General features: G+C 52.0%; 8 protein-coding genes across 8 annotated transcripts; 3 read left to right on the top strand and 5 right to left on the bottom strand.

Moving 5' to 3' along the window:
• BDP55DRAFT_688629 (uncharacterized protein) lies at positions 1-1,768 on the bottom strand. The gene is made up of 10 exons (XM_060576656.1): positions 1,382-1,768; positions 1,217-1,313; positions 1,019-1,102; positions 937-947; positions 791-862; positions 639-734; positions 613-617; positions 387-579; positions 146-332; positions 1-82 (listed from the first exon to the last, which is right to left on the bottom strand). The coding sequence occupies exons 1-10, from the start codon at positions 1,584-1,586 to the stop codon at positions 49-51; spliced, it is 984 nt and encodes a 327-aa protein (XP_060421344.1). The 5' UTR covers positions 1,587-1,768; the 3' UTR covers positions 1-48.
• A 620-nt stretch (positions 1,769-2,388) lies between these two features.
• Positions 2,389-4,475, top strand: BDP55DRAFT_699451 (major myo-inositol transporter iolT; the record flags this gene model as incomplete). The annotated part of the gene is made up of 8 exons (XM_060577889.1): positions 2,389-2,432; positions 2,476-2,591; positions 2,660-2,957; positions 3,016-3,041; positions 3,118-3,594; positions 3,649-3,835; positions 4,020-4,058; positions 4,145-4,475. 8 exons carry the CDS (start codon positions 2,389-2,391, stop codon positions 4,473-4,475), a joined length of 1,518 nt encoding a protein of 505 aa, XP_060421343.1.
• A 1,477-nt stretch (positions 4,476-5,952) lies between these two features.
• BDP55DRAFT_569022 (short-chain dehydrogenase) lies at positions 5,953-7,044 on the top strand (the record flags this gene model as incomplete). Its single annotated transcript, XM_060570728.1, has 2 exons — positions 5,953-6,283; positions 6,347-7,044. The coding sequence occupies 2 exons, from the start codon at positions 5,953-5,955 to the stop codon at positions 7,042-7,044; spliced, it is 1,029 nt and encodes a 342-aa protein (XP_060421342.1).
• A 105-nt stretch (positions 7,045-7,149) lies between these two features.
• On the bottom strand, positions 7,150-9,510 carry BDP55DRAFT_688623 (heterokaryon incompatibility protein). The gene has a single exon (XM_060576655.1). The coding sequence runs from the start codon at positions 9,496-9,498 to the stop codon at positions 7,345-7,347; it is 2,154 nt and encodes a 717-aa protein (XP_060421341.1). The 5' UTR covers positions 9,499-9,510; the 3' UTR covers positions 7,150-7,344.
• A 193-nt stretch (positions 9,511-9,703) lies between these two features.
• BDP55DRAFT_569017 (uncharacterized protein) lies at positions 9,704-10,653 on the bottom strand (the record flags this gene model as incomplete). The annotated part of the gene is made up of 2 exons (XM_060570727.1): positions 9,704-10,200; positions 10,272-10,653. 2 exons carry the CDS (start codon positions 10,651-10,653, stop codon positions 9,704-9,706), a joined length of 879 nt encoding a protein of 292 aa, XP_060421340.1.
• A 9-nt stretch (positions 10,654-10,662) lies between these two features.
• On the bottom strand, positions 10,663-11,512 carry BDP55DRAFT_688620 (uncharacterized protein). Its single transcript, XM_060576654.1, has 2 exons — positions 10,844-11,512; positions 10,663-10,748 (listed from the first exon to the last, which is right to left on the bottom strand). The coding sequence occupies exon 1, from the start codon at positions 11,495-11,497 to the stop codon at positions 10,856-10,858; it is 642 nt and encodes a 213-aa protein (XP_060421339.1). The 5' UTR covers positions 11,498-11,512; the 3' UTR covers positions 10,663-10,748; positions 10,844-10,855.
• Positions 11,513-11,586: 74 nt separating this feature from the next.
• BDP55DRAFT_735587 (uncharacterized protein) lies at positions 11,587-12,804 on the bottom strand (the record flags this gene model as incomplete). The annotated part of the gene is made up of 1 exon (XM_060580335.1): positions 11,587-12,804. One exon carries the CDS (start codon positions 12,802-12,804, stop codon positions 11,587-11,589), a length of 1,218 nt encoding a protein of 405 aa, XP_060421338.1.
• Positions 12,805-13,398: 594 nt separating this feature from the next.
• On the top strand, positions 13,399-14,662 carry BDP55DRAFT_774528 (cytochrome P450; the record flags this gene model as incomplete). Its single annotated transcript, XM_060581212.1, has 3 exons — positions 13,399-13,552; positions 13,648-13,844; positions 13,909-14,662. 3 exons carry the CDS (start codon positions 13,399-13,401, stop codon positions 14,209-14,211), a joined length of 654 nt encoding a protein of 217 aa, XP_060421337.1. The 3' UTR covers positions 14,212-14,662.

Below are 14,662 nucleotides of genomic sequence, written 5' to 3'. Positions count from 1 at the left end.
GCGGAGTTCATGGGATAGGTAAGGAGAGAAAGGAGATCGAGGGGTCATTTACGCAAGGGCGTTCCATCCAATGTTGTAAAACCTAGAATGGAAAGTTAGCGTTTGTTTCAAGCAGTACAGTGTTAGAATAGAGCGATTGACTCACGGCGAATAAACAAAAATGAAGACCAAGACTGGAATAGCAGCTCTTTGGGATTGCTCGATGGCGAACCTTGCTGACGCGACAGTCCAGACGGTGTAAACGCAAGCAGTACCGATTGTACATGTGAGAAACATCTTTCTTCTGGCAAAGCGTGGTGCTATCAACGCGATCGGAACGGCATTGATGAAACCTTACCGTGTTATTAGCATGAACTCAGATACCAACTGGCGAGAAGATGACCTACCCCAGCACGTGTTGCCTAGAATGAATCTCTGCACTGTGTGATTGTCCGTGATGCCAACAAGATTGAGAATCTTCTTCATGTAGAAAGAAATTAACCCGTTGCCAGACCACTGTGTGAAGAAGCCCATGATTCCAGCCAGCATGAATCGGCGGCGCATGGCGGCACCACGGAAGACATCGGCCCAGAGAACTTGCTAGCAACCTCTTTCTCTTGCTGGATGGTGGACATGATCTGGGCGTACTCAAGGCGGACAAATTCCTCGCCGTTCTCTCCCTCCACTGTGATACTTGTTGAGAATTGCGAATGCCTCGTCGCCACGGTCTTTAGATATCAACCAGCGGGGCGATTCTGGACAGAAAGGCATAAAGATGATTTGACAGCCGTAGGAACGAGTTGAAGTAAACTGGGGATTCTCCAAGCCCAGGTGGTGGTCATTTGAAAAGTACCGAAGGTGATGCCTGCTGCAACGATGGCTCCTGTTATCAATACATGTCAGCGGCGCCTCAAACTCTCTGCCTGGGAGCTCATGAGATAGGGTTGTATTCCATACCTACAAACCAGCTTGCGTGAACAGGCTACAAAGTCAACGAGTTAGTGACTGCCATCCCTGATTGCGACGCGTGCGAGCGTACCTGGTCATGATTGGACGCTCCTTGGCATAGGAAAGTTCGCCGATGAGTGAGGAAGCGTTGATAATGGCAAAGGGATACCGAAACCTAGAACCCATCGGGAGGCCAAGAACATATCGACATTCCTGGCCCCAGCTTGAAGCCCAGCACCCAAAACCATGATCCATGATCCCATAAGGATAGTGCGTCGGCGACCGAGACGCTGGCTGAAATAAGGGACAAAGAATGGCCATGAGAGCACCGAGGGAATAGATCGCGCTAAGAAGGCCAAGCCTTGAAGAATTGGGTCGCCCAAAGTCTGGTTTTGAAGATATCAGTATTGAGTCATCGCGAATGGCAACGAATCCCACGGTGGGGTTCTCTCACATTCGAACCACGACGAGACAGCTTGCAGACTGTTCATCATGGAAGAATCAAAGCCCGACGTCCACTCAACTCCAAGTCCGGTTGGGATGAGGATGAGATAGAGGAAGCGCAGGTTCGGCTTCTTGTACCAGATCGTCTTGTCATTCTGCGCAATTTGCGACAATTGTGGATCGACATGGTGTTCTTTGGCCCCGATGATGGCCATGGGCTGCGGTCTGAACGATGGCAGGTCCGTTTGCTCTTGAACAACGAGATGAACCCAAACTTTGAACGTTCTGAGACTGGGGATCGCGATGTTCAATACTGCTGGACGTTGCGCCAGTCCCTGGCTCCTATGTCTCCGCGGCGGAGAGGAAAGCCCACACTTGTTCAAGTCGATCGACCCCATACAATCACCACCAATCATGCAGTTCCGTTGGGTTTCAGATTGGCCCACCCACAAAAACCCAAACATCGCGGCGGTGCGCGCCGGCGGTGGGATTCGATCTAAATCCGGGTAAGAATGACAGCAACGCCAAAAACAAGGGCTCCGGATTGAGGAGCTTTGCCGGGTTATGTTGCGTCGCCACTTTCGCTGAAAACATGTCATTCGTCAGAGTGGACGATGAACATGAGAGAGGAGAGGAATAAATACCGGCAAAGCTCCTCAAAGCCGAGACCCTTGTTCGGCGCCTCGGTCATTCACCCCGATTTTGAGATCGAACCCCTACCCGCCCGCGCCCCCCCACGCGATGTTTGTCTTGTGGGTGGGCAGCATCTAAGAAGCAACCCCAACGAAGACTCTGCACCATGATTCGGTGGCCTGATGTCCCGCCATCTTTATTGGGGTCGATCGACTTGAACAAGTGTGGGCTTTCCTCTCCGCCGCGGAGACATAGGAGCCAGGGACCTGGCGCAACGTCCAGCCAGTATTTGAACATCGCGATCCCCAGTCTCAGAACGTTCAAAGTTTGGGTTCATCTCGTTGTTCAAGAGCAAACGGACCTGCCATCGTTCAGACCGCAGCCATGGCCATCATCGGGGCCAAAGAACACCATGTCGATCCACAATTGTCGCAAATTGCGCAGAATGACAAGACGATCTGGTACAAGAAGCCGAACCTGCGCTTCTCTATCTCATCCTCATCCAACCGGACTTGGAGTTGAGTGGACGTCGGGCTTTGATTCTTCCATGATGAACAGTCTGCAAGCTGTCTCGTCGTGGTTCGAATGTGAGAGAACCCCACCGTGGGATTCGTTGCCATTCGCGATGACTCAATACTGATATCTTCAAAACCAGACTTTGGGCGACCCAATTCTTCAAGGCTTGGCCTTCTTAGCGCGATCTATTCCCTCGGTGCTCTCATGGCCATTCCTTTTGTCCCTTATTTCAGCCAGCGTCTCGGTCGCCGACGCACTATCCTTATGGGATCATGGATCATGGTTTTGGGTGCTGGGCTTCAAGCTGGGGCCAGGAATGTCGATATGTTCTTGGCCTCCCGATGGGTTCTAGGTTTCGGTATCCCCTTTGCCATTATCAACGCTTCCTCACTCATCGGCGAACTTTCCTATGCCAAGGAGCGTCCAATCATGACCAGGTACGCTCGCACGCGTCGCAATCAGGGGATGGCAGTCACTAACTCGTTGACTTTGTAGCCTGTTCAACGCAAGCTGGTTTGTAGGTATGGAATACAACCCTATCTCATGAGCTCCCAGGCAGAGAGTTTGAGGGCGCCGCTGACATGTATTGATAAACAGGAGCCATCGTTGCAGCAGGCATCACCTTCGGTACTTTTCAAATGACCACCACCTGGGCTTGGAGAATCCCCAGTTTACTTCAACTCGTTCCTAGCGGCTGTCAAATCATCTTTATGCCTTTCTGTCCAGAATCGCCCCGCTGGTTGATATCTAAAGACCGTGGCGACGAGGCATTCGCAATTCTCAACAAGTATCACAGTGAGGGAGAGAACGGCGAGGAATTTGTCCGCCTTGAGTACGCCCAGATCATGTCCACCATCCAGCAAGAGAAAGAGGTTGCTAGCAAGTTCCTCTGGGCCGATGTCTTCCGTGGTGCCGCCATGCGCCGCCGATTCATGCTGGCTGGAATCATGGGCTTCTTCACACAGTGGTCTGGCAACGGGTTAATTTCTTTCTACATGAAGAAGATTCTCAATCTTGTTGGCATCACGGACAATCACACAGTGCAGAGATTCATTCTAGGCAACACGTGCTGGGGTAGGTCATCTTCTCGCCAGTTGGTATCTGAGTTCATGCTAATAACACGGTAAGGTTTCATCAATGCCGTTCCGATCGCGTTGATAGCACCACGCTTTGCCAGAAGAAAGATGTTTCTCACATGTACAATCGGTACTGCTTGCGTTTACACCGTCTGGACTGTCGCGTCAGCAAGGTTCGCCATCGAGCAATCCCAAAGAGCTGCTATTCCAGTCTTGGTCTTCATTTTTGTTTATTCGCCGTGAGTCAATCGCTCTATTCTAACACTGTACTGCTTGAAACAAACGCTAACTTTCCATTCTAGGTTTTACAACATTGGATGGAACGCCCTTGCGTAAATGACCCCTCGATCTCCTTTCTCTCCTTACCTATCCCATGAACTCCGCACAGGATCAACCCGAACGTTTGGGCGCTAACCTATCTAGTTATACTTATCTCGTGGAACTCTTCCCATTCAGTCAAAGGTAAGGTTTCGCTGTCCTCTTCTAATGTGCTCTTGCGTCGTTTTTGCCATACTTCCAGGGAAGCGTGACGCTGACACCACATACAGAGCAAAGGGAATCGCCGTTGAACAACTTACTGTCCGCTTTGCCGTTTTTTTCAACACCTATGTCAATCCAATCGCACTTGATGCCATCGGCTGGAAGTACTACATTGTCTACTGTGTGTGGATCCTGGTAGAGATTTTGACAGTTTACATGATTTTCCCCGAGACGCAAGGACGCACGCTTGAAGAGCTGAGTTTCATGTTCGAGGGTAAAGATGTGCAGGACAGAGTCCAAAAGAACACTCAAAAGGTCCTTCAAGTCGAGCTTGAGGATATTCACGAGCGCCCCGCCTCACGAGGATCACGGGATGCGGATGGAAACGCAAAGGTTTGATTTATTTACTCTTCAAGGACGACTTCTCGGAGGATTAGCTAGGTCTCCAACATCATGTTCTCACCAATATGACGTTGATAGATTGCTGATCAACACGATAGCCACTAAGCTATGAGGTGTACTCTTCAAGCCAACTGGTAGTGTCTACTCACCAGACACAGGGAATAAGAGATGCCACAGGCGAGATAAGCAATCTATAATTCTCGTCCCAAATTAGCCATGTTTTCAAAGTGACGTCAGGTTCCAGTGCGAGGTAATCTTTAGCCCTGTCGGTATCCACCGAGGCTGGCCGGAAGTCAGGTCCACCTTTCGGAGATCAACTCCGCCCGGAGGTCTCTCCGGTGAGGCACTGAGCTGCAGTCCGTCCCTATCCTGATAGGCAACTCAAAGAAACATGACCTTGTGTCAAGAAAGCCCATTTTCAGCCAAGTCATGCACTCAACTTTGGGTGCAAGCTGCATGATGTGATGATACAAGCAAACCGGCCAAGATCCGGTGGGCCCATGTCTCTTAAAGCAGGAAATGAAGGACGACAGATCGCCAATCAGCAATCATAGCACCCAGCAACCAAACCAGGAAATAGATCCGATTTGCCGGACCAGATATCTCCGGATGAGGGAATCCCACGCTCTATGACCAAACAAGTGAGATCCTTAGACTTGACACCCCAGGAACTAGCTGGGCTAAGCGACGGCGAAATCAACTACTTTACGTGCACTTAGGCGGTTGACTGCCAAGTTGCCAACACTGCCATGTTTCACAACGAAGCAGTGATCGACGGATCACGTCTCTTGCTCGGTTCACCTATCAAACAAGGGTTTTTGGCTTGGTGAAACTAACTTCCTTGTTTGCCAGCCGCGTCATTCGGGTCGATGCATCAACCTGTGGCTGAAGAGGATTCATGGTGTCCTACGTCGTTGCGTGGCTCATCCGGGATCTTCGACGGCACAACTATCCCGTGCCCATCCGTGATTTCCGTCAGCTTACTAGCATTCCGAAGCGGTTGCTCCTTTCTTCTTTCGAACTCCATTTGACGCACACCTGATCTCGAGGGCGCGGCTAGTTGCAAAAAGCTCCCGTCAGGAAGCAAGATACCACTCCCGTTCCTAAAATTGATGGGTTTCAGTATTCGGAATGACGAGAGCGAGACGTCAGTCCCAAAGCGATGTCAGTTTATGGGCACTCTAGTGTTCAATTTGCGGTGCCATCTTTTGTCCCTGTTCGTCAAATTCCCATGTGGCGGCTGCAGGGACCCACAGGCCCGTGTTGTTGGGACTGACGTCGCATTTTAAAATGCGATGCCAGCCAAACACAAGAAACGATGAAGCTTCCAATGCCTCTTTGATTTCAGAAACTTTCCTACACAACACCGATACTAAGCTCAAATCAAGCCGTAGCTATAGAGCTTCCGCAGTTTTTACTTAGTACGCACATCAAGCTCAAACATCCCTAGACCGTATTACACACCTAGCACGCCATGTCAATAGCTGGCAAAGCCCTCCAAAGCACTTTGCGCTTTCGGACGGGAAAGAGTCTCATCACTTCTGCCTCGAAAAGAACCATCGAATCATCCCCACTACTTTATACCGCTGCGTTCCACAACACAACACAATTAAGCAGTGCGCAGCCAGTCAGTTCTGATCCTATGAAAGACCATGCTTTCGACACGCGCCCGCACATGAAACACAATTATGGCCGCAGCCAATTCGCCGACTTCAACCTGAAGGGAGAAGCTTTCATTGTGACCGGAGGGGCTCAAGGTCTAGGCTTGAGCCTAGCAGAGGCTCTTTGCGAAGCAGGGGGTAAGGGTATGTCTTCGTGCCGTCTGATTTACAGGTCTCTATTTGATACTGACTGGGTGATATTACTAGTGTACTGCCTTGACCGGCAAGAGAAGCCTCACGAAGATTATGCAGAGGCACTGGCCCGTGTGGTCCCAGAGTGGGGAGGTTCCCTTCAGTACAGACAAGCAGATGTGGTCGATACCAAGGCACTAGACGAGATTATTTCTGGGATCGCCGATGAGAACCAAGGACTTCACGGGCTCATCGCCGCAGCTGGCATTCAGCAGATAACGCCATCCACGGAGTACACCGCAGATGATGTCGAGAAGATGCTTGCGGTGAATTACACCGGCGTATTCATGAGCGCTACTTCAGTGGCACGCCAGATGATCAGGTACAAGTCTCGCGGCAGCATCTGTATGATCGCCAGCATGTCTGGACTTATCGCAAATCACGGCCTACTCTCACCCGTCTACAACTCCTCCAAGGCCGCCCTGATTCAACTGGCACGCAACCTGGCCATGGAGTGGAGTCCCATGACCAGGGAAGGCACTGGTGGAATTCGTGTTAATTGCATCAGTCCGGGGCACATCATGACGCCGATGGTGCGGAAGAATTTCGAAGAAGTTCCAGGTCTGAAAGAGGAGTGGGAAAGCTTGAACATGTTTGGTCGCCTGGCGGATACGACGGAATTCAAGGGCGCGGCACTCTTTCTCATGAGCAACGCAAGCTCTTTCATGACGGGAAGCAACATGATCATTGATGGAGGACACACCGCTTGGTAAAGAGAGAAAGATCACGCCTCGTCAGACGGTGTCAGAAGTAGAAAAAATCAGTTGTAATATCTATCAAGCGGAGCGAATAGTATCTAAACTTTATCTAATCCAACATTCCGAATAGAAGCAAGGCAGCAGAGCTAAGCTCCATTCACAAATGAGCACATACAGTCTATCGTGTTGAACATGATATGATAATAGTAAATCCGAAGAACTTTTCATCCGGTCAAACTCGCGGCTGAATGCTTTCGAGATTCTGATTCTTTGGTTTGTGGGCTTGGCGAGCTCCTTTTGACGATTTGATCTCGTTCAGACGAGAGAAACTGCCCGGCAGCATGACATGAACTCGTCAGTCATCAACTCTCCGTACATGATCCCATGGATGTATGCCTCTCCAATTAGAACGTATTTTCCGCCATTTCTACTCGCAACGTTGTCATCGTAGCTTGCGTTGATGGAGGTATTCCTCAGTAATAGCGGCATGCGACTTCCACGAATAAGCCAGACTTCATCTCCAGCCTTGAACGCCGCCGATCCAAGCCCGAGGTAGCCCTTGTCTGTCTCCAACAACTGTCTCCCAGAAGCCATGAAATGTGCCATCTTTGAGATGGGGTCCTTCCCCAAACTTCCTGACAATGAGTCTGCTAGAATGGCCGCATCAGAATGTTGGATGGACGTCGTTGCCAGCCCAGCGGTGCTTTGATCTTCTCCTTCACCCATGTTTCTGTTTTCATCGTAGGCTATGCACCTCTGTACCCACTCTCTTCGACTCTCTTGAGAGTCTTGAAGTAATTTGACGTCCGCAATTAGCGTTGCCACGGCTACATCCATGAGACTCTCCCCTGTCAATTCATAGATACCCTGCCGTCTTCTCATATCTCGTAGCCATTTTACGTTGCTGAAGATATTTTGCCTGTCGAAACTCGAGATTTCGGACTTTGAGACCGTGTCAATGAAGACTCCCTCCAGTAGGAGATGATCATGACCTTGACTCCGGGCCTCATGTCTGCCCGATCCATCTGCAGTGCTGGTGGCATCAAAAGTTCTCGGGAAAAGACAATCTCTTGCCAACTGCCTTAACCTTTGCAGAGAGGTAAAGTGTTCAGGCCCGTGAGATGAGAAGTCTGGAACCCACGATGGAAGGTTTGGGAGGCGACCTTCGGTGATGCCTGCTAGTCCCAGAATATCGAGATTGGATAAGTGCTGGATCAACCAATCCGTGACCTGGGTGTAAACGCTTTCGACGGAGACGCCGTAATTGGGCACTACTCCAACCTCATAATTGCGACCCAGAATGCGCTGTATGACTCCCAGCCCGCCATAAATGTGGTCCAGCGGATTCTCGAAGTTGTAGATCCTCAACCTGTGGAGAGTTTGAAGTACCTCGGCATGACGCATAGCTTCATCTGTAGTAGCACCCCAGCGCTGTTTCTGCCAACGAGCCATGCCGTTGCTGACTTTCTCACGACGAAATGCCGAAAGAGAAGACTGTGTCGAGTTCCAAAGGCGATCGACGGTGCCAGGACGTTTCTTCCAATCCGGAAGGAGTTCACCCAGTCTTTGTATGAGTTTTTCATCCCAACGCACCCGAAGAATGAAGGCAGACAGTTTGTTGATGTCGGACCAGGCGAATTGGACCCCGCCACACTGAAGCACGATATCTTCGGGGTGGGGTATCGCTGCTTCCTGTACAACCCATCCGCGCGTAAGCCATCTCTTCTTTAGGAAGAAGTCGAAGTACACTGGATATGAACTTCGCCACTGATCGCAGAAATCCTTGCTGAGCAACTTGGAGATCTCAGGGTGGTCTAATTCCGGTCCAACTTGGTGTAGGAAGTCAACGTTGCTTCCTGCCCGGGCCAATTCTAATATCTTTGGTATAAAACATCTGACGACCCAATAGACTTCGTATGGGGGCTCAATTGTGCCGAGCCAGACAATTACACTTCTTGCGGACTCGTAAATTTGGCCCATGAGTTGGACTTGATGGCATCTCTCTTGGCTCTCTCGTTGGTCTATACAGATAGCATCGACCCAAAGGTTGAAGCCATTTTCAGGGTAGAGTAGCCGAGCCGATTGATTAGCTCTACGGGACTGACGTCCATGTTCCGTTGATTCTGCGAAGAAAGCGATGTCATTCTTGAACTGCCGCAGAAAGTCGAAAAGATTCTGGCCGACTCGAAATCGTCCACCGTCGCATTCTAAGTTAGTGAAATGTGTTTCTGCTTTCTTTGAAGCATCAGACCCCTCATCAAACTCTGAAGGCCCCCATGTGTATGAAAGTGCCCAAAATGGGGGCGCATCTTCAAGCTCGTAGGTCTCCAGCCGTACTAAGAAGCCTTGTGCGCAGGAATTATCCTGAACGATCTGCAGAAGGCGAATGGAACTCTCTGAAGGTAAGGCAGAGTATTCATAGCGCGACGACTCTTGAGTTTCCCTCACTGCTTCTGCTTCCATCGCCATTGTTGATCAAGGTCATAAGGGCGGGGTAGAGAAAGGAGCGAGAGCCATGGTTGCGTCAAATTATCTGACAAGAAGAAGATGAATATTTGATTGGTTGACGGCTCTCCACATGATTCTTCCAGGGTCAAATCCGGGCTAAGAATAGCGTCTGGCTAGGTAGCCTGACACGGACGCACTAACAGAAACCACATGTACGCCAAGAATGTCAAGATCTATACACGCCCAGTTGGCCCATGCCTCCTTTGAAATGCGTTACGTCAACCATCTGTTGTGTGATAATGCTCTCGTTCATCTCAAGGCTCGAGTTCAACGCCTCCATGCCAACACAGTCTACGGCGCGCATGACCCCGTCCGGCTCGCTAGCCAGAATCTGGGCGACGGGGTCTTTGTCAGCAAAGTTGATCGGGATGCCGCCGATGGAAGCGGCGAGATCCAGGCGCTCCTTCACATGGTCGACGACGTAGACCTTGGACGCTCCACGTAGAATGGCTGAGTAGGCAGAAAGCAGCCCAACGGGACCCGCCCCGAAGACGGCGACGGAATCGCCGGGTTCGAATCCGGTGTAGTCGATGCCGGCCCATCCCGTAGCGAAGATGTCCGAAACGGTCAGGTAGTCGCGCTCGATCGTCGAATTGGCGGTTTCGTGAGTCAATGGGATGGGGATCAGGTTGGCTTCAGCGAAAGGGACCCTGGCGTATTCAGCTGCGCATCTTCTTGTCAGCAATCCTCTCTTTGGCATGCCCAGGATGCATATGGAGCAGGCATATTCGTACCTTGCAGACCGCCTAGACCCATCTCACTATTCCCGAAGCCGAAGTATTCCTTCGACCTCGGCTCCATCTCCAGATGATCCTCAGACACGGTGTCGGGAATGATGACATAGTCCCCAACGGCGAAGGAGGACACGGCGTCGCCAATCTCCGAGATGTAGCCGACGGCCTCGTGACCCATTGTCCATGGCACCGCACCGCCCATGTAGCCGCGATAGATGTGCAAGTCGGATCCGCATACGGCCGAGGTGGTCACCCGCACAACGACATCCGTCTCGTTCAGGATGGCTGGCTTGGCGACATCTTGTACCATCATTTCAAAAGGCGTGCCATGGTAAACGACTGCCCGCATGGTCGCGGCTGGCCAGGAAAGATTGAGCGACATGGTTTGGCAGCAAAGAGCGTTGACGCTTGAAATACTTGTGTGTATGAAGCGACGATGCGATTCTATGGCGTGTGTGACGACGGTCTGATGCGATTCTTGGTTTTCATTAACAAGAGGTTTGAGACACGGCGAGAGCCATAGTTATACGGGCACATGTTGCCAAATGGCATGCGGGCTTTTCTCTACTAACACACTTGATTTGCTACGCTGGCACATGTTGTTGGAGCACTCGTAGCCTAGCCAGTTGGTGTAGCAAGTAGCTCGAGCAACAAATGTTGAAGAAGCAACAGGGTATGCGATATGCCTCGCACGCGTCGAAATAGACGCTCCGGCCGATCTGACCGTCTTCGCTTGTGGAGCTATGGCTGCCGTATTCCGATTTGCACGTCAGCATCCCAAATGTCACGCTCAAAGGCGATCTTTCTCCACTTTGTCGAGATGGAGGCAGATAATGGACTGGTCCAGAGCCCTCTGTGGCGTCAATCGGCAGCAAAAGACGACATGGGCGCTGCGCGGATACCACCAGGGATGATGACGACCCACACATATGGAGGTTCAAAAGCATATCTGGATTCACGGAGGCAACAACAGTGGAAACATTGGAGCAGCTTTTCGCCGTCTCCATAAGGTTTGAGGTTATAGACCAGCGCCACACAGCGTCAGCCAGTTTGATGCAAGTCAGATCTGCTGCTTTGCAGTGGTCGAAGGGATAGTCGGGTGTAAAGGCTGCCGTGATGCAGATTCCTTGAGGAGGCCGCCAGGAAAAACCTCGTAGTAGCTTTCGACTCTGCGAACCCCGCGTGCCCCACTCTTCACCAGACCTTGTCATGAAAATACAGCGCATGTCGCAGTGTCACTTCCATCCGAAGAAGCATTATTAACTAGACCCACAGAGATTATATGACATTGATAGGCGCCGAAAATCACCCTCTGCTACGCATCTTGACTCAGTTGCACGTACTCGACTCCCGGAACCATGCCTTGCGTCTGGCAAACGCACGCGTCCATGTCCTCGTATGTCGCTTGAGAACCTCCCGTGCCGTACAGACCCGCCTCCGACTCTCGTCTTGCCTTCGCTCGGTCGGCGACGGGGCCCACAGAGCCCAGCAGCATTTTCTGGCCGAGGAGCGGGCCCGGGCCCCGCAGCAGTATCTGGCCCGCGTCCAGGTGGAGATGGTCGATGATGTCCATGCCGGCCTGCCCCAGCTCATCCAGTTCTTTCCACTGCTGTCCGCCCTTGCTATGCGCAGACCCGAGAGAGACGAGCTGCATCGTGTAGAGATCTTGACGCAGGGACTTTTCCGACTCTTTGACGCGTTTCGCCAGCGGGACGTATAGTGCCTTCCACTGCTTTTTGATGTTGATGAGCGTTACGTTAGGGACGTCGTCCGGCAAGAAGCTGACGGAGATGGTCGGCGTCGCTCCGTTGTCACTTGTCAGGCTCGCACGGGCGACTTGGGCTTGCAGTATGAACTGGGCCTGCAGCTTCGATATGCCAGCCGCATTCAACGTCGGCGGCTCGCCCATGATCTTTTCGTGCGTATTCATGAAGTCGTCCAGGCTCCAGCTCTTGGCAAAACGAGAGAGTGCCGCAACGATCTCTGGTTCTATTTGGTGTTTGACATCTACGTCGCCTACATCCCGACTACGTCGAACCTGGCCGATGACGGCGCTGATCCGATGCTCGGCAGTTGTGATCTCTTCGGGGCTCGGAGAACTCGCCGTCGGCGGTCTGTCGTCCCACAGACGGATCATTTCTGCCTTGGATCGCGCTGCTAGCATGCCCTGATAGAGTTGTTTCTCATCCGCCGCGTATGGGTCATCATCGGTATCAGACAAGTAATCCAGACACTTGACCAAAACCTGAAGCTTATGGATGTATGCGAGCTGTTGCAGGTGGCTCAGCAGCCTGATCTGGGCAAGCGTTTGCGACCTATCTAGCAAGCTGTTATTGATGACATGAACAACGAACAGGAAGCTGCGGGACTTTGCGCCTCGCACAGTCCAAGGCCGGAGCAGGCGACACGCTTCGTTATGCTCATTGTATGAGTATCGAGGCGGACGAGTTACGGTCAGTGGATAGTGCGTGGGCAGGGTCTGGTCTACGTCTGTTTGTAAGCTATTGAGAGGTCTCGATGGATTACAGCCCATTGTTACGGCGAGACGAACACGAGAGTTCCTACGTCGGCCTGATGGCAGACAGGCATCGGCGCGATGTCTTTTCATACTTGTACCGCTTTGCGCAAGATCCAGAAGTGGTGACATGGGGCCGGTACATGGCTGCCGAGTTCAGCGTCCTAGGCGATTGACTTCGCTGCTCGATGTTTAGGCCGTATACGGATTCGAAAGAGTCCAAACCATCCCCGTGGCGCAAAGAGCCACATTTTGCAGTGTTGCGTTGTACTTCGTCGAACCCACATCAGTTACACCACGTAGGGGGTCGATTTGGGCAACGACACCCAGAACTGCCCGTGATCGCATGTGCAACGACACCAAGACCTGCATCCAGTCTACAAGACGTTTCATGGGCTCCACGAAGTCTACAGCATACAGCCTTTGTCAAAGATCATTTAAGGTCTCCTCCCAGACCGCCCTATCCGTAGACTTCCCGGTATCAGAGGACGGAGTTAACACAACACTGAGCTACCGTCCTTGCTCTTGCCATCCGTCAGCCAAAGCCTTCCGTCGACTATCCGCTACCCCACCAAGGCTCACGCAGCCAGCGGCAAGCAGCTGAACTCCGCCATGTGGAATGGTACACCTTCACGACCATCTTTATGTGGGGTCCGCTCTTGTATGCTGCCACGCTCCTCCTTCACCAGTATCTCCGACTACGGCACATCCCCGCCTCCCTCTGCTGGATTCTCCCCTTGGTGGCTTCTACGTGCCGTGTATAGCGGTAGCATGCACCTGAAGTTCTACGAGGCCGGCCAAAATACGGTGCTTACGACTGTTTCCAATGTCGTTCACAACGCTCGCTAACTCCTCTCACAGGATCTCTTGTTCGCATCGGTCCAAACGACCTTGTGACGAGCGACCCGGACCTCATGAAGCGTATGCTCGGCGTGCGCACCAAGTACACGCGTTCAGACTGGTACAACGCGATGCGACTGGATCCGAGACACGACAACGTGCTGTCTACCAGAGACGATGCAGTGCACACCAGACTCCGGTCTCAGATGGCCGGAGGGGTAGGTCATCTTCTCTCGTGTGCCACAGGTCGATTTGTATGGACTGCTGACGATCGCGACAAAGTATTCTGGCAAAGAAGTAGTCGAACTTGAAGCCAAGATCGACGAAAGCGTCCTTCGACTCATGTCAATGATCGATACGTATGCTTCTCAAGATAAAAGGTTCGACTTCGGCCTGAAGGCGCAGTACTTCACGCTCGACGTCATTTCAGATCTTGCATTCGGCAAGCCGTTCGGCGATCTGGCTTCCGATTCGGACGTTTATGACTACATTCACACGACGGAACAAAGCATGCCGAACATCGTCGTCGCGGCCGTTCTGCCCTCTCTACTCCATGTGTTATCGTGGCTCTGCTTCGGCGGCTGATGCCTTCGGAAAATGATGCCACCGGGTTCGGAAGGCTGATTCGGTACGTCTTGTTCGCGTCCCATCTCGGACCTGGTCTGCGCTTGGCCGCTGAATCGTCGACTTGTGCGGTCTTTGTTGCGTTCTCGCAAGTCCGGCACAGCTGACACAGCGACAGGATGGCGAAGGAAATCGCCGGCGAGCGCTTCGGGCCAAGCAAGAAGACGAGGCAAGACATGCTTGGCTCTTTCGTAGCACACGGCCTGACGCAAAAAGAGGCGTCTTCGGAAATCCTCATGCAAATGTACGACTTGCCGAGATCTCTTCGGTCCTATACTCTGAGGCCACTACTAACCCTTCCGACAGACTCGCTGGATCGGACACGACGGCCACGGCCATCCGAGCTACGCTGCTTCACCTCATCACCAACCCACGAGTGCTCGCGACACTTCGTGCAGAGATCGAGCGCTTC

Source organism: Colletotrichum godetiae, assembly GCF_030913485.1.
Source record: "Colletotrichum godetiae strain CBS 193.32 chromosome Unknown BDP55scaffold_150, whole genome shotgun sequence".
In the NCBI taxonomy this organism is placed as follows: Eukaryota; Fungi; Ascomycota; class Sordariomycetes; order Glomerellales; family Glomerellaceae; genus Colletotrichum; species Colletotrichum godetiae.
The sequence above is the reverse complement of the archived record's forward strand: the minus strand, read 5'-3'. Positions and strand labels throughout refer to the sequence as shown.